At 50.8% G+C, this 18,720-nt stretch overlaps 1 protein-coding gene across 1 annotated transcript in view; it reads right to left on the bottom strand.

The window, feature by feature from the left end:
* Positions 1-18,720, bottom strand: part of RAB26 (RAB26, member RAS oncogene family) — a 204,411-nt gene that overhangs the window by 38,457 nt on the left and 147,234 nt on the right. The window contains exon 5 of the mRNA XM_054042485.1: positions 16,793-16,845. Within this exon, the coding sequence (XP_053898460.1) occupies positions 16,793-16,845 (53 nt within the window). The remainder of the gene's footprint in view (positions 1-16,792; positions 16,846-18,720) is intronic.

Below are 18,720 nucleotides of genomic sequence, written 5' to 3'. Positions count from 1 at the left end.
GGAGAAATAACAAGGAGTCCGGTGGCATCTTAAAGACTAACGAATTTATTTGAGTATAAGCTTTTGTGGGTAAAAAACCCTCAATTCTTCAGATGATTTTTACCCACAAAAGCTTATGCCCAAATAAATCTGTTAGTCTTTAAGGTGCCACCAGACTCCTCCTGTTTTTGTGGCTACAGACTAACACGACTACCCCATGATCTGTGGAGAGAAAAACTTCTTTAAACAAAAGGCTCTAGTTTTTTAAGTTGAATTTAGTCTTCGAAGTGGATGTTTATGTCTCTTTGTTTGTAACCATTTCTATCCTGATTCCTTATACTTGGTATCACCTAAACCTCTGGCTCTTTGGACGTGCGTTTCACTTCTACCAGAAAGCAAGGACGTGCTTTGCTTGGCGTGGAGGTTTCGTCAACCCCAGTTAAGTTACTCAGTTGCTGTGCATTGTAAGCAGCACGTGACACAGGTGCAGCGAGCCTGGTCAGGTTTGTGGGTGCTACAGAAGAGGGGTTGAGGGGGTCGAGCATGGCGGAGAAAGACATGCTGGGGGGAGAACTGGGGGCAGCTGGTGTCACCCCGGGAGGAGTAACCGGCTGGTGGACGCCAGGGGTTCGTCACTGTACTGTACACAGGCTGCTGGTGTCAGGACTCTGAGCCCAAGTTGCACCCAGCAGACATCCAGGGTCACAGGGCAGGCGGTGACACAGCCCCTCCCTGGCCCGGGGGAGCATCACAGCACGACAAAGCTGTTGCACATCTGAGCTGGTCAGGACAAGAGTAGAGAGAGGACATCTGGAGAGTGCAGAGCGACGCTGCTTCCTAATAGGACCCATGCCAGGCGTTGCTGCTGGGCCCCCGCAGAGACAACGGGCCCACTATACAGCCAAAGCCTTGTCCATACAGTCAGTCTTGGCTCCTGGACGCTTCCTGCTCCCTTCCGGGGCTGCAGAGCTCTGGGATTCCTGCAGCTACACACGCGCTGGGCCTAGCCCTGGACCATGCTTGTGCTCTGAGGGCTGCCCTGCCTGGGTCTCTGCAGCCAGCCAAGAGCCCTGCCAGCCGCCTGTCATGAGACATGTTTTGTTCGCAGCAGCTCTGCTCAGAGGCACAGGATAAGCCGGGTTAGCATCCCTCGGCTTCCAGGGCCAATCCCACGGTGCAATCCTCGCTCCCCTTATCTTGGCTGGGGCAGGAAGGATTTCAAGGGGAAGCTTTCATTAGCTCAGGCTTCTCTCTTTGCCCTGCCGCGAAGTACAAATGGAACTTGCAGGCTGGTGGCATTGCAGGGACGAGAGGCATGTCACGGTTATTACTGAGACGGCACTACAGACGTGCAGGGCGCCGCAAGCGTGCACTTGCAATCGAGGGGCACTTCCTGGGTAACAACGTGCTGGCCTCACTGGCTTTTCCTGCACTGGACTTTTTTACCTCCAGTTAATTGCTTACGAATCCCCAACCTGCAAATACTGGTGTTTAACACTTGCGGCCTGCCGAGGGCAAAGAACAAGTGTTTGGTGAGCGTCCATACTAGCTTTTACAAATGTTTGAGCCATCTCAGTGTCAGCTGGCAATCAACAGACCGGGGGCTTGTCTGCACTAGGCGGTGTTTGCTGGTACACTCCCACCGGTATAGCTGTAGCAGCAAACCCTGCTAGTGGAGATGCAGCTTAAACCGGAAAGGCTGCTTTGGCCGGTGCAGCGTATACCATTCTCTCAAACAAAACAAGCTATAATCCACAAAAGCAGTTTTCTGCTAGTGAAACAGCATCAACACTAGGGCTTTTGCCAGCACAGCACAGTTCCTTTGGGGGAGGTGGATTCCTGCACACTGCTAACCGACAGATTTATGCTGGCAAAACTTTTAAGTGTAAACCACACGCAGCTAAAAAATCTAGGGGTGTGCCACAGGGAACAGACGAGTGGTCCCTGTACCACGGAATCCCATCTCCAGCAGTGGGCAAACCCCGATCATGGGGAAGACGTGACCCCTTACTCTGAATTAACGCACACGCGACACTAAGGAGAAAGGTGCCCTCTCAGCTAGAGTAAAACCCTAGTGAAGACAAGGCCGTTGGCAGTTTACAAATGAGTTAGCAGGTGGAGTTGACAATGGACAAGCCTGCACAGAGCCGTTACCTGCCATTATCGGTGCTCCAGCTACTCCTCTCAGGTCAGCCTCGCTCGAGTGAGAGCAGCCACACCGCGAGATAACCCCTGGAGCTGCTGCGGCCACACTGAGGTGGGGGTACAGCCCCTGTTCCTTTGAACCGCTCTATGAATTCTTTCCCAGTGAATTGTGGGAGAGCTTGTCTGACCTTTCTCGGTATATGGGGGGAATTGTGGGAAGGCGTTGGAGGACTAGCAGCGCTCCAGTGGACCTAGCCTGTGGCCACACTACACAGTGGGTGTGTTAGCAGACGACGAGTCGTGCTAACTGGCACTTTGGCCTGTACCCCAATGAGCCAGGAACTCGAGATAGGAGCACCACCACGCTCCAGGGAAAGGCTGGTCTGTGTGGAGAGGCAACGCTTGAGTTAACTCCGCAGCCTTGTGTCGGGAACGAATTCCTACTGCTGAGTCTGGGAGTAGTTACCTCAGTCTCCAGGCAGGCTCATGAACCCAGAGGAGCTACAGCAGAACTGTCTGATTGACTGACCCGCTGACCGGCTTCGGGGAGCCAGCAGTCGCTATGTTAAGCCCAGCAGCAGCAGATCACTGGCGGCTCAGTGCTTACGCCCACAGCAGCGATCGCTCCCGTGCCCACTCGTTCCTTGCCCTGCTCCAGTCTTGCTCCCGTGCTCAGTTCCTGACTCTGGCTCTGGTCCTCGCCACTGCTCGAATCACGAGGCCAGACTGCTCACGCCCTGGTTGCGGGCCCTCGACGCTTTAACTCACCTTGCGAACTCGCGTGCCTTGACTTCACTGTGATTTTACCGTGAGGTGTCTCCCATGAGGTAAGAACATGCCATCCCCCCAACCACTGATGACAAGGCCCCAGGGGAAAGGAGAAGGATCCCCTCCTGACCCCAGCTGGCTATCACCTCCCCCTCGAAGCATGAGGACTGATTTTCAGGGCAATGGGAACTACGCCCAGACGTGGAAGGCAGGAAGCATCCCTCCTCTCATAGGGGCTCTCAGCGGCCTCCCTCTCCCCCCAGGGAGCTCTCTTTTATTCGGCTCACCCCTCTCGCTCTCCTGCCATCCGGAGGATCAAGTTGGCAGCAGCTGTCCCCTTCTGCCTCTGAGGGACAGGTCACAGAGCCACCAAGGGCTTTAAATTTCCATCACGCTCAGGGATTTTACAATCATGAACAGGCCTGAATTTCTCTGGACTTCAAACCCACGTGGGTGAAATATACCAGCGCAAGTCACCAAAAACACCACAGTGGGGCCATTGAGAGATTGCAACAGGCTTCGTTAGCGGTAGCTTTTGTTCGCCATTTCAAATCTTGCCAATCAGGATGATTTGGAGGCAGTGGACAATAAATGAGACATATGTTCCGGAGTTCACAGCCTCACCCATAAAGCTGGCTGCGGTAAATTACCATGTACATGTTTCCCAGCCCGTGTTGTAATTACACGGAGCATAAATTAGCTGCTCAAGTTAACCTGTCACCCCCTTTCACTCACTGCCGAGAGAAAATGTGAACTGTCAGTCCTCTAACATCTTCATAAATATCAACACTTGGAACGAGATACAGTCAAGATTAACTGTATATATGTAAATGACCGGAGCTCATGTTATAGTAACACCTTGTTTTCTAGTATATTTTTGGTTAATAATTGAAAACACATTTAAAGCCCCAAATCAGTATTTCCCCAGCGTCAGGCGGCACAAAATATTAGCCATGTGGGGGGTTGGGTAGACCTCTCAATTGTTCTGCAGAGTCTCAGCTTTCATTAAAAAAAGTAAGTCTAGTTAGTTTGGTTGCAAAGAAAAACTTAAAAAATGTGATCTCTGTGAAAATGATACTGGGATGTCTGAGTTTGCAGAGAGCCTGAAACAATAGCTGTGAGGTATGAACTGCCCATTTCCTCTCAATGGGCGCTAACTCCAATGCTTTAGAGTATCAACAGTTAACTATTTGCTCAAAGCAGGTAATGGAGGAGAGGAAGTGTTCTATCATAATGGCAGGAGTCAGCAGGAGCCACCACACACACACACACACACACACACAGCAACTCCTCCCTACTCCCCCCCTGCAGAGCAAAGCTTCACAGCACATAGATACACAGACTCACCCTACCTGGGCTTTCTCTGGCCTGCCTCCCTGCACAGCACAACCACACAGTTCTGGTGCCTTCCAGGCCAAAGCAAACCTCTCTCTGAGAGAAGGATCTGGGCTATAGATATGGCATTTTAGGCCCTGATCCTGGCTCAGGATCCAACAGTGCAGCCCCTCACAACATGCAAGTTCCCAGTGACTTTGAAACCCTTGGATTCCAGATGAAAGTTTGGTGCTACAAGGTAAAATTTCCCTCTGGCAACAACTTTGAAACAAAAGCACACGGTCCAGGAGACCGGCAGGGACCCCACACCGCCCACTAAAACATGCCCCAGGCACAAGAGAAGTTCAGTCTTTCAAATTCCTCCCCCAAACACTAATATGTAATTACCTATTAGGAGCCTGATCCTGCAAACACCGACACACATGAGCAGTCTGCCAGCATTGCCAGCTCTCACAACCTCGTTATCTCCACACTGATATATACCTACCTCTAGAGATTTCCATTACTTGCATCTGAAGAAGTGAGGTTCTTACCCACGAAAGCTTATGCTCCCAATACTTCTGTTAGTCTCAAAGGTGCCACAGGACCCTCTGTTGCTTTTTACAGCTCTCACTAATACACTGAAAAGGTCTCACACCGTTTGGTATTTTTCTTAATGCTCCAGCTCCCGGAGTCCTGTGATTATGTGAGGATCTCAACTTTCATTAAAAAAAAAGAAAAGAAAGTTTCTAGCTCTTGTAGTTGCAAAGAAAAGCTTGCACCCCAAAGGCTAAAAAACCAGAAGGAAAATAAGAACCCATCAGTTTATTATTACTTTGTTTAATCTCATGAATTTTAAGACAACCTCATGATTTTCTAAGGCCTAACTCATGATATTTGAATGCTTGGGACAGGCAATACTGCATATGTCAACATTCCTTCTCTGAGAATGACAGTGGTCTGCCCTTTTACTGTGCTGTGAATTAAAATGAATCACAAAAGAGCACATTACAGAGTGCCCAGACGTACTAACAAGTAATGACCCTCTGCAGAAAATGCTGCAAAGCTTCTTCAAAAAAGCCTTTCTGCTACGAGAATGGCTCACGTCACGGACCCCCACCTTTTCCCCTGCAACCCCAAAACTGAGCCTCCCTTCTCCCCCCAAACCACAACACTGACACCTCCAAACCCCAACGCCCCCACCAGCAAATAATTATCATCATAATAATAATCATAATAAAAAACACCCAAAGAAGAAATTAGCAAAATCTAAAAAACTCAACCAAAACTCCTTCCCCAAGCAGAGATTTGGCCCTCAGATCGGGAAGTGCCAGAGACTCCATGTCGTCCACTGGGGACTTTGCTATTTCTATTGATTTTATGATGATGGGCGGCCAGATAAACCCCTAAGATACACCAAGAACTAGAAATGCAGGCATAGGCCTGATCCTGCCAACACTTTTCACACAAGTAACCTTATGCAGCCGAGTAAGCCCTGCTCCACCCTCCCATCGGGGAACGGCTGCATTTCCACAACCAGGTGGAAGAAACTCCCTGGAATGCAATGGGTCTCTCATTTGGGAAAGTCCCCTACTCACATGTTCTAGTTGCTGCTCACTGATAACCTGTGATTAAAGGACAGAGGGTGAAAGGCCACATGGCCAGCTGTACTCTAGGTGCTGAGAAACGTAAACGGTCAGCGAAGAGAGCGTTATAACCAGCAGTTCTGAAACTGCCGCTCTGAGGAATACCTGCAACAGCAGCCAGTTGGCAGGAAGGTCAGAGCCCGTAAGAAAGGAAGAAAAGCCTCTGGCAAACCATTCTCCTTGTGCCTAATTACATAATCTTCCCAGATGGTCTTGCTAGAGGTGCTTTCTAATCCCCATTCTCTTTTCTTCCCTTTTAGCAGCAATGGAAAAGGGTTTCTTGCTCTGATTTATAGCAAGGAATTCAGAGAGCTGATGTATACACATATCGAACTTCAGCCCAGCATGTGATAAATCTTAAGACTCCTGTATAGCTGCCTGTAATCAGGATTAGCGAACCTGCGAAAGCTGCAGAGCCTTCTCTTGTCCCTTGAGAGGCAAGAATAAAGCAACTGACACCATGGAGCAGGCCAAGGGTCCCTCTAGTCTCCTGTTGTACAGAATCAGATCATTTGATCCCTCTGAGGTGTTAACAGCCTCCTGCAGATATGGAGCAGAATACCAGCCTGGTATGTATGGTACCCTGCCACATCAGAGCACATCAAATCTCCAATTAATCTAGATCCCTGTCTCTAACAGTGGAAAATGCTGGATTCTTCAGAGGATGGTAAAGAAAAAAATCACTATAATCCGATATCGTGCTGAACCGTGCCTTGCTACAGTACATCAGAAAGGGATGTTTTCCCTGATCCCAGCATGTGCGTATGCAGGCTTAGGAACACAAGGTAAATAAGACTGAAGATGAAAGAGAGACACCCCAAGTATTTTTGTTAATTTTTCTCAACTGTGACACTATGTCCCATATTCTTCATAGAGATATGGTTACGATAGGATTATGGCATAACTAAGATGTGTTTTTTGCAAGATGGGTCACGTGAGATCTCATTGGAAAGGTTATGATTTACTGAATATGATTAACCTATTTGTCTGCATGTATCATTTTTGTATCTGAAGTTAGGAATATTGTCTATGCATCTAGTACAAATGTGTTTACACCTGGAGAACGCCCACTAGACAGAATGCAATCAGTCTGGATGGCTGGTTGGGAAGGGCCAGTAGGGAAAACAATAGGTTTTTGAAGGTGCTAATCTCAGGGAAGTCTTCCTAGGGATGCTACAAACAGCCTCTGAATTATGTCTGCAGGGTCATCTGACCAAGTCATCTGGTACTGGACTCCATGATAATAGGTTCCCACCCTATGCAAAATCTATTTAAGGCAGGGAAGTGACATCATCGTGACTGGTTCTTCATTGACTTCCCATCCAAGAAAGAGGACTGCTGGAAACCTGAGAACTAAAAGACTGGACTAGGGGAGAAGGGCTAAGTCCAGGCCTGTGAAAGGAATATCTGGAATTTTAAGCTGCAAGCAAGTGAAGCCTGCCTTCAAGACTCCTTGCAATCCACCTAAAACAACATTTAGGGTGAGAATTTGCTACTTATAACCAGTTTCTTTAGTATATTAAGCTTAGTTTGTGTGTTTGTTTTATTTGCTGGGTAATCTGCTTTGATCTGTTTGCGATCCCTTATAATCACTTAGAATCTATCCTTTTGTACTTAATAAACTTGCTTTTGTTTTGTCTAAACCCAGTGTGTGGAAATCATCACTTGGGGCAGAAAGCGGTCTCTCTCTCTCCACATTGAGGGAGGTGGTGAATTTCAGGACCTTACGCTGTAGAGTTCCCTGTACAGCGCAAGATGGTACAATTTTGGTTTACCCACTGAGGGGGGGGTGTACTTGAGTACTTGGCAATCCCTTAGCTGAGCCTCCCCATGCAGAGCTGATCTCAGCATCTGGGTGTGTAGCTGCAGCCAGGTGTGTCCCTACCTGTGTGTGTGCTGGTAAAGTGCAGTCTGAAGATATGCAGTCTGGGGAAGGGCTTGACTGGCTTTCCTCAGCAATACAGTGTAAAGGGAACCCGGGCTGGTGGGTCGGGCAGGCTCACTGGTACCCCAGTTCCAAGTGGCACCCCGGGGGGGAGGGGAACTTGTCACATAACCACCAAACTGAATAAAAAACAAACAAACGTTTTTAAAGAACAGGGGCAAAATTAGCCAAGGGCTAGAATTCAGGATCTATGCCAAAAAACCCCAACAGCTGAGCTTTCTCAAATAAGACGTGAGCCGCTCTTTTAAAACAAAGCACGGAGCGAACCTTTGGATTGAACCATTCCCCTGCAGCGTTGGGGACGCATACCGGAGCAGCATTGTGCTAGCACAGGAGGAACCAGTCAGTAAATCTGGGGATAAATGGGGAACCGGCCTGTGTTAGCTGGGGAAAATGGGAAGCCCTCTCTAGAGAGAGGTTTTGGCCATATTAACAAGCAACGGTGGTTCTAGGAATGGGGGGGGTGAAGGGGGGGAAGCATTTTTTCTTTGGCATGACTTTCATCTTGACGGTGTTCTTTAAAAAGAAAAAAGGAAAAAGAAACCTTCTATCTTTAACTCCTTCACTACCAGATGATGCAATTATCCCAGCTACGTGTTTTGGGAGCAGACATCGGCATTCAAGAGGAAGGAACTCACTGGGACACTCAAAAGGTATGAACGGCAAAGACCTGCCTTTCCCAGCGTTGTTGGCCCAGGATGTGGGCACCATCCATTTATATTCACTACCCAAAACCACGAGCATGGCACAGTCAGCCCAGGGTGGAAGAATGACAGGGAAGTGCGGCTGTGACATTTAAAGTTACTAGGTAGGAAAGGCAAGGAGAGCCAACCAACCAGCAAAAGAGCCTCTCGGAGATGCTATTAAGTCATTTCATTTTCATTCTGGAGTGGACAAATATTTAAGCCAGCAGATGACTATTTTATATGTTTATGTTAATAGGGAGAGAGCTGTAATCATCAGCCCCCTTGACAAACATCGAACATTACTAATAAACAGCACAGCTACATGGTGCCAAAATATCTTCATAATGAAATGCCAGCACATCGTCCGCTGCACCGCCGGGGCCTCAGGGCCCAGCAGGACCGAGGGAGGCGGGGAAAGGCAGTGTGCATTTCAGAGGAGCTCTTCTATGGTGGGTGAGATTGTGCCCAACCCAGCACCCATTCAGGGTCTAGCTGCTAGCCCTGTCCCCTGTCCAGCCCCACCTTCTCCTCAAGTCTGGGGTTGCGAGCGCCAGCCCCTAAGAGGGCAGAGAAGGAATGAAACTGTGGCCCTGTTGTCTCTCCTTGCTAGTCAGCAGAGCTGATCCCATTTGGGCGTGTGTCTGTGAGAGTAACACTGAAAATGTGCATCCTGGCTTCAAAGGATAACAGCCTACTACCGCTCCCTGCTAATGGAGTTACTTCCTAAGCTCAAATGGCAGAGGTTGTGCTTTGGTGCAGAAGGTCCGGGGTTCACGCCCTGCGGAGGGACGGGGATGATCCAGGTGCTCGCTGTACAGTTCCACCGGCGCTGCAGGGAGAGCGCACGTTCTGGCTCCGAGAGCCTGTCACAGCGCAGCCCTGTCCTTTGTCTTTTAAACCAACTGGGCCAATTCCATCCCCGGACGAATGCCACTGGGTTCAACCACGTTCCCCCAGGGATGGATTTGGCTGCCGTGCATTGTTTTTCCTCATGGTACCACGCTGAGCGGGAGTCTCCAGGGATGAGAAACCTGAAATCTGTGTGCATTAGTCACGGGGGTGCTGTGGGTCAATCATTCCTATCAGCCCCGGCTCCAGGGGCCACTCAGGGCAAGGAGCAGAGGGCTGGTGCAGCATCAGGAGTTCTGAAGATGGGGCTGAGCCCCTGGATGCAAGTGCTGAACAGACCAGGAACCTGGGTTTTTAAACTCCACCTTCATTAGCTGTTTGAATAATTGCTGTTAACAAGGTGTAGGCCGTGGGAGACCGAGCGTGGGGCAGGGACACAGATCAGGTTCAGAGGGAGCCACTTCCAGGGGAGCAGGTGTCTGCACAACAGATTTTCCATGGTATTTAGTGCCCTGAGGAGCTGCCTGCGGAGAATCCCGGCAAAGCCAGGAGCCGGAGACGCACACCGGCCCTCTCTCGGCTGTTTGACTGACAGCGTGCAGGTAAAGCCGAACAACGACGGCGTCTGAGGAGAACGCAGCTCCTCGCAGTCCCACATCCCCTGCTGGGAAGATCCGTAAGACATCTGAGCGCTCCTGCCTCTCTAGCTGGCCTGGCACAGGAGGGTGAGCTGGGCGTGTGCCAACGGGGCTGGCTTGGAACGACCCCAGGGCTGTGGACGGAGTGAACTGAGCCAGGGAGCTCAGCTTTGAATTCTCTCCCCAGAGCAGCTCCTGCACCCCGGGAGGGACCGGGGGGAGGGAGGCAGGACGACCTGCTGGTCCGACCGCTGCACCTGGAGACCTCATGCAGCCCTTGCATTGCGTGTGGTGGGCGGAACGGCCCCGGCTCCCCTTTGAAGTGGGCTGAAGCGACACCATGTGCTCTGTGCGCCGCTCAGGGCTCCAGATGCCAAGTGCAGGGGAAACCTCTTCATCTCTGGAGTTGAAAGGCCTCGCGGAAAGCTTTCAAGTGGGGTCTGGTTCGAGCCTGCTCTGCCGGCAGCCTCTTCTCAGACTTTTCCCTTCTTCTTTCATCTCATCACCCCCTGCTCCTGTTGGAGACATCAGCAAGGCAGTGGAGCTCTGGGAAAGGGGCGGGACTGACATCCCTGGAGCCGGGAGCCTTTTGCTGACCCAGCAGGTACAGCAAGGGCAGCAGCAGGGAGCAATTTTTCCCACCCTGTCACCAGCCCAGACCTGATCTGCAAGGCCCCCTTTACTAAAGAGACAGGAACTCAGTCTCCAGGCCTGTTTGGTTCCTGGCTTCTCTGCCAAGATGGCTCATAATGGGGATGGGGAGAGGGTAAGGGGGGACCAATTAGTGCCAGCTGAAATGGTGCTGCTGTGGGATTCTGCCTGCTAACAGCAGGACTGAGCCCCCACCAGTTCGTTTCACATGTGCCACCTACCGCGCAGGCATCCGGAGATACTTTTGGCAGGGTGAGACGTGATCTGAAGAGACCTCAAATCCAACATGACAGGGCTGGTGTCATGCCAGGGCCGACAGATTTACCCCACTTGTGAGCTCAGCTGGAAAAAGGGAGCGTAAGAAGTGTATAAAAGGCCACAATCACCTACGACAACGACACAGGTTGATGGGAAAAGGCACAAAAAGCGAGAAAGGAAAACTGAATTCGTCCAAACAAAGAGGCCAAAAATGAATCAATCAGAATCGGTGTGTCAGAAATTAGGCCTAACTGGGGGACACAATCCCGAGGGGGCGGTCTATTCCCCACACACACACACACACACACTCACTCCCTTCGTGGCTCCTTATAGAAAGAGACTGTGCGGGAAAAAAGCTTCCCTTGGGGGTTTTGCTGCAGTTGGCCCTTCACTGTGTGTGTAGCCAGCTGCTCCTACGGGCCTGATCCACACCACCCCCGTCAGGCTGCAAATCCGGCCTTTGATCAACATCCCAATGAGGATTATCCGCAGGAAGAAAACCAGGAGGCAGGAGCCTGCCTGGCCCACGTCTCTGATCTGACACCAGAAGAAGAAATCCCAGGGAAACATTTGGGGCGGGGTGGGGGTGGGGGACAGGGGGCTCAGCTGGTGCAGGGTGGCTGGGAGAACATGGCAAGGGCTGACTCGTGCCCTCGGGTCTCATTTTGAGGCCAACTCTAAAGGGGGCTGAAAGCAGAGGGGAGAGGAGATGAAAGGCTGGGAAATGGATACCATGTTCTGAGAAGGTACTTGAGGTAAGGGGCTGCATTGCAATGGGGTCCATGTTACCCTGTGCTATGCCAGAGGGCAGCCGGATGCCAGGCTCCTTCTCTGGGCACGGCTGCTTTCGGAGCATGCGACAGGCTCAGTCAAGTATGGGCACCAGCGGGTTGCTTGTAGCTTGGGAATGAGGCTGTTTGTGCCAAAGGAAAATGTCCTGAGAGTGGCCAGCCCCAGGCTATCCAGAGGGCAAGATTCCCCAGGGGCGAGTCCTGCAGCCTGGTCTGAACTGTGCAATCTAGAAACAATCATGCAGGCTGGAGATGCCTCATGCTAAGATATACGTTTGGGACCGGGACCGGACGCAGCACAGACGAGCACTGGCCGGAGAGCGAAGGGAGTCAAACAGCAAACACGCCGAACCCTGGAGGGCTCGGTCCAATTCACAAACTACTAAATCAACCCACCGCCATCGACCACAAGTGCTTCGCCCTCTGCCTGACGGGTGGAAAACACTTTATGGACAGATCCCATTGGCAACAGCTGGAGCTGCAGCTGCTCGGCAAGTGTGAAAATCAGGGGCTGGGTGTCGGAGTTCGGCCCGCAGCCCAGGGTTCGAGGACACGGTGGGGAAGCCTGGCCTGTGGGACATGCTCACGGCCGCGCAGGGCATCATTGGCAGAGCCCAGATCTCCAAATCCTCGAGCAGCAAAGGGAGGTTCCAGCGCGAGCAGTGACCCCGTCAGCGAGGGAGTTCCATTTCCCCAGAGAGGAACCCCAGGACTCGTTCCGATCGAGTCGCTGCCTCTCAGGTGTGTCTCTCCGCAGCCTCTCATCGGCTCCCCTGGCTTGGAGCCAGCGCAAGGTCTGCGTGGGAGAGAGGACGCTTGCTTCCAAAGCAAATTACCCACCCAGCTCCGCAGTAATTACAGACACAAAGCTCCTCTGTTTAGCTTTGCATTTACTTCTATGCTAAACTGCTGCCCGCGCCCCGTGGCACATTCCCGGATCGCCTGACAGCAGCTCTCTGGGGGCCTCTCACTCCCTCTTCCTGAAACCCTCCTCCCTGCATCCTGGGGCTTTGCAAGTACGGCTGTGTGACCGAACCTCTCCCCTCTAGGGGCCTGCAAAGAGCTCGGCCACAGGGACTAGGCCCGCGACGGGAGAAATGGCCCCCTCCCATCCCAACCCATACGGAGACCAGGCTGCCTGCACACTCAGGCCACATCCACCCCTGTGGGCCCAGTTTCAGCCAGCGCTGGGACCCCACACCACAGTGGCCCCCACAAAGCTAACAAGTTCTGTGGGGCTCGGCCTGCAGCTTCCTGCCCTGCACCCCAGTGCGTCTAATGCCGGCCCTGGTTTCAGCGGATGCTCACTGGGCACAGAACCATCATGGCCGAGCTGTGCTGGTGCGGGGAGCAGGGTAGAGCAGTAGAGGCACACAGACCCCCCCCGAATATCCCGGGGCAGGGTCCCCACTCACCAGCCTCCCTCCGAGCGGAAGCACTTCTGAGCCTGGCACAACTGCTCGGGGGACAGGGCTGGGCCCCAGGTTTGGCAACGGGTCCATCTACGCAGTTCCCTTTGCCCGACCGAGCCCTAGATGGGCCCTATAAACAACAGACCGTGCTCTACGGGGCGGCCCCAAACACAGGTGCCTCTCCCACACAACGCAGGGTTTGGGGCCACCGCCCTTGGAGACCATAGCACTGTTCCAGGGAAGGGCCAGGCAATGGCCCCTGCACCAAGAGGGGACAAATTCTGCAGCATGAAATCCCCAAGGAGCAGTGGGAGAGAGAGAACATATCAGCTACATGGCCCTTGAGGGGAAGCTAGAGCTCGGCTCCTGCAGTTTAACACCACGCAAAGATACTCCTGGACCTGCTAGACTGTCGGCGGTGCCTGGTGACCCTTGCTGGTACTGCCTGGCCTGGGGTGTGAGGGGATGGGATTAAACTCATGCTCGTGTGGGGGGATCTCTGGGAGTTCTAGCAACAAGCTGGGATGCTTTGGCCCAATCCATACGGGCTCATGCAGCCACCACAGATGGCAACCTCACAGACTCACATGCAGCAGGGCTTTCTCATCCCAAATGGTGGCGGGTGCTGGCCACCCATTCACTCAGCCTCATTACATGACGGAAAACAAACGGAGTCACCATCAAGTCAAGCCTGGAATTCACACAGGGCCAAACCCGGAGATGTCAGGATATGCCCTGAGCAAGGTGGATCACTAGATGATTCCCTGTTCTGCTCTTTCCCTCTGGGGCATCTGGCATTGGCCACTGTCAGAAGACAAGATTCTGGGCTAGATGGACCTTTGTAAAGGAGAAGATACGCGGTGCGGTGTAGTTGCTGTGTGCTAGGTGGGAATTCCAGTCAGAACTCTACAACTCGAGCCCTTTGCTGCACGCAGCCCTCTCTTGGAGCAGGGAAGGTGGGGAAGGGATAAGAGCAAGACCTACTTTAATCCTTTGTCATCTCCTTCCAATCCCAGGAGGCGCAAGATGATTAGATAAAGGTAGTAACATCACCATGAGCCACGCATCTCATTATTGTGGGAGCTTTGGATATTCCTGGCTTTTAATGTGACGCGCTAAACTCAGCGCTTTAATGGAAAGGCCTGGGAGACAGAGTTTGCCCACCTGGGATTCTACATTGTTTTGCTGTCAGCCCACCTGGAGCATCCGTCCAATGCTACAGATCATGGAGGACACGACCCTTCAGGGAAGCGAGAGGCAGGAATCAGACGCCACCACAGTCGCTACTTCCCAGTGCTTCTTCCAAGCACTGTCTCAGTTTCACCAAGCCAAAATTCCACTGCCTGGCTAATGAGGATCAGAGACTCACAGGCTTTAAGGCCAGAAGAGACTGTCATGATCATCTAATCTGACCTCCTGCCCATTGCAGGCCACAGAACCTCACCCGCCCACTCCTGTAATAGACCCCCTGACCTCTGGCTGAGTTACTGACATCCTCAAATCATGGTTTAAAGACTTCAAGTTACAGAGAATCCACCATTTACTCTAGTTCAAACCAGCAAGTGACCCGTGCCCCACGCTGCAGAGGAAGGCGAAAATCCCCCAGGGTCTCAGCCAATCTGACCTGGGGGGAAATTCCTTCCTGACCCCAAGTATGGTGATCAGTTAAACCCTGAGCATGTGGGTGAGACCCACCAGCCAGACACCTGGGAAAGAATTCTCTGGAGTAACTCAGAGCCCTCCCCATGTAACATCATACTCTGCTGCAGGAGAAATGGAACCGGTTCTAGATTCAGCAGTCAGTGGGATAGTGGGTGATGCTTTATGAGTTTTTTAAACAGTTCTCACATAGGAGGCCAAAAACTAAGTGGACTCGAAAATGCTCTAATCGGAAAGATCCAACATGAACACAAAACACAGGCTACAACAGTGTAACAAAGAGCAACTCATCTACATGACAGCAAGGGGTGAAGTGTGTTTGTGAATCTCTTCCCCACCTCTCCTCCCCCACCCTGGTGTGTGAGCAGAACACAGGTATGTGAAATACTTGTAGTGAAACATGAATCCACCCAACATTTGAGTTTTTCTGTACTGTATTACAAATGCCAAACAGGTCCTATTTTCACAAACACAGCATTTCGCACACTGCCCTGACATTTTCTTGTACCGTTTAGTGAAAGGTAATGGAACGTGCATTTGAAAATGAAAGCTTTCCACCGCTGATATAAAATAATTCACTTCCCAATGCCAGCTCAGAAAGCTGCTGCCCCGAGTTTAGTTCCTTTTGTAATTAAGATACCACATGTTACATTTTCAAACCACCACCTTCGAGCTTTCTCCCAGCCTTGCCTGCGCTCTCCCTCCACATCTGCCAAGCCACCCCACTGTCCTCCTGCAGATCCCTCCTTCAAATCTCTTCTGCTGTGATGGCAACAAAATAACTTGACGATTGTCAGGCCACTGGTGGGCTGAGACCGCAGCCTGTTGTGCTGACCAATATGGCCTCGTTGTTTCTGTGCACTCCCTTGTTGGTCGGTTTTCCTCCATCTGGTATCTTGTGTCTTACACTTAGATTGGAAGTTCTTTGTGCAGGGACTGTCGTTCTGTTGTGTGTTAGTACAATGGGGTCCTCACCCGGTCCGTGACTAGAGCTCCTAGGTGCTATGATAATATCAGTAAAAATAAGAGCGGGAGGGATCGACAGTAGGGCAGTCATGAGCAGGATTGGAGATGTGGATCATCATACCCAGTACTGTATCGGCATGCAAGTTACTTGCATCGATTGCAAGGGCCAGTTCTCCGGAGAAGAGGCATGCAGTGTTCTTAGGGAGATAGCTAGATATACACCCCTTCTCATCAGACTCCTGTATCTGAATGGAAAAGACATTCTCCCCTGCTGCTCCCATTACCCAGCAGCAAGTGTCAATACTCTAGCGAGTCTTTTGGTGTCAACAGAATCAGTCTCCTGGTAACCAGACTGTGATTATTTCTTTTTCAAGCTCCATAGCGTTACACAGAAATCTCCGTGTCTCGCAAGGTCCTAATTGTTCACAGTCATTTATTCTGTAAGTGCACTTGCCTCTGAATGCAACCTGGGAACAAGAGTGCAGAGAGCAGAACAAGCCCTTGCTCAGAACTCAAGACCGAATCGGTCACTCACAGATAGCAGGAAGGCATCAAAAGGCTTGGCAGTACAGAGGAGCATGCAAAACTCGAGCTTTTGCTCAAGTGTCTTCTAATTCTTGAAGTCTCTTGGGTCTGCAAAAACAGGCTACAGATCTTGCCAAAACCGGGTCTTGTGAGACCTCCAGAACTTCCTACTTCCAGTCTGGCATGATAGCTGCCTGTGCCCGGGTATTCCAGACTTCGCCCTGCCATGCCAGACCGGAGCCCTGAAAGGCTGAGGCAGCAGCCAAAATAACAACGGCTGAAAAGAATGAATCAGTCTTCAGAAAGGTTTGCACTGAAGAGCTTAGCATGAGCTTCAGGGAGGGGAGAGTTGTCCTGGTTTACGGGACCTGGTGCACCAACCCTGTTCTGAAGATGAGGCAGAACAGACCAGCCAATAGGATCTTATAAACCCTGCAAAACAATTCTAGGATGCCATCAACACCAACCAACCAACCTGCATACAACAACTCAAGGAACACAAAGCATTTGCCTTAAACTCTCAGCACGTTCCCCCTGGGACCTGACCATGTCCAACTTACTTGGATGTTGTCAAATGATGCTCTGTTTGTAACATCGTACAGCAGTAACAAAGCTGTGGAGAGAGGAAAAGACACAGTTAATGCAGGTCATTGCTCGCTGAATGGTCAAAGGGTTTTTGTTTGTTTGTTTTGCTTTTTACAGCAAGATGTTTTCAGGGCGATGAAACTGAATGCTGAGAAATTCAAAGTTACGCACACTAGAAAACATAAGCCCAACTGTACATGCAAAATAATGGGTCTATAGTTAGCTGTTATCACTCAAGAAAGATCTTGGAGTCATCGTGGATAGCTCTCTGAAACCATCTGTTCAGCAGCAGTCAGGAGTGAGCAGAATGTTGGGAACCATTAAGAAAGGGATCGTTAAGAAGACAAAATATCATAATGCCACTATTTAAATCCACAGCATGCCCACACATCTAATCCTGCGTGCAGTTCTGGTCACTCCAGCTAAAAATATCTATATTAAAACTGGAAAAAGTAAAGAGAACTGCAACAAAATTGATTAAGGAGACGGAACAGCTTCCATGTAAGGAGAGATTAAAAAGACTGGGACTGATCAGAAAACAAACAGCTAAGGGGGGATATGAAAGAGGTCTGTAAAATCATGACTGGTGTGGAGAAAACAAATCAGGAAGTGTTATTTACCCCTTCACATAACACAAGAACTAGGGGTCACCCAATGAAATAAACAGGCAGCAGGTTTAAAACAAACAAAAGGAAGTACTTCCTCACACCGCACACAGTCAGTCTGGAACTCATTGCCAGGGGATGTTGTAAAGGCCAAAAGTATAACTGGGTTCAAAAAAGAATGAGATACGTTCATGGAGGATGGGTCCCTCAATGGCTATTAGCCAAGATGGTCAGGGCGGCGACCCCATGCTCTGCGTATCCCTAAACCTCTGACTGCCACAAACTGGGACTGGACAACAGGGGATGGATCACTTGATAATTGCCCTGCTCTGTTCATTCCCTCTGAAGCACCTGGCACTGGCCACTGTCGGAAGATAGGACACTGGGCTAGATGGACCATTGGTCTCTCCCAGTCTGGCCGTTCTTACATTCTTAGGTTCATGCAAAGAAGCAAAAGCTTTGTACTTGTATTATGTGTTTTACTGAAATCATTGGTATCTCTCACAGTGGGTTAGGAAATCATGAAGGCACCCTCCATAGAACAGTCTTCTTTTTGTAAATTTAATTCCATAGGAGGAACCTTCTCAGCTATGCAAAACTTGCATGGGAATTGCACCGGTCTCCAGAGAGCCTGAGAGACCCAGAGGACAAGCAGCATTCTGAACTCTCCCTGCCACAACACTGCGTGGGGGAGACAGTGAAGACGCAGCCTGTCCTTTTAAGGAGACATTAACACCCCAGGCGCAGGATGCAAGCTCCCCCTTTGCTGGTGGGGGCGGCAGCTGGGGACTGGGAAAGCAACTGGCAATTTTAGATAATTGTCACTGACAATAAAGTAGCACCTGAGGCTCCATTGTGCGGGGCACAGGAATGTGCCTACGGTCCAGGAAATTCAGAGTCCAGAAAGAAATGACCAAAATCTTGGCAAGGACGATGAACAGAGATGACCCATCTGCATAGCACCTTCACAGACTGGTCTACAGCACCTCGGGCCTGATTCTCACGTGTACTCCTTCCTGACTGCCCGACGGGGGCCAAGGGGCCTTCGGATTAATGAGAATCAGGCCCTCTCTATAGGTATTATTCAGTTTTAAATGACACAGGGCAAGAACGGGAACTTCCCATGCATCCCATTCAGGAGCCGAGCGTCCTAAGTATTATCGCAGTGATTTACGCAAGTGCCTCTCTCGCCTAGTCTGTAACCTCTTCCCAGGGTGCTCCTCTGTCACTCAGGGAAAATCTTACAGGAACAGCTCATGCTGGGGGCAGAAGGGCCATCTCCCTCTGTCATTTATCAC

The sequence above is a fragment of the Malaclemys terrapin genome, chromosome 10 (assembly GCF_027887155.1).
Source record: "Malaclemys terrapin pileata isolate rMalTer1 chromosome 10, rMalTer1.hap1, whole genome shotgun sequence".
Taxonomy (NCBI): domain Eukaryota; kingdom Metazoa; phylum Chordata; order Testudines; family Emydidae; genus Malaclemys; species Malaclemys terrapin.
This window is presented reverse-complemented; position numbering and strand designations above follow the sequence as displayed.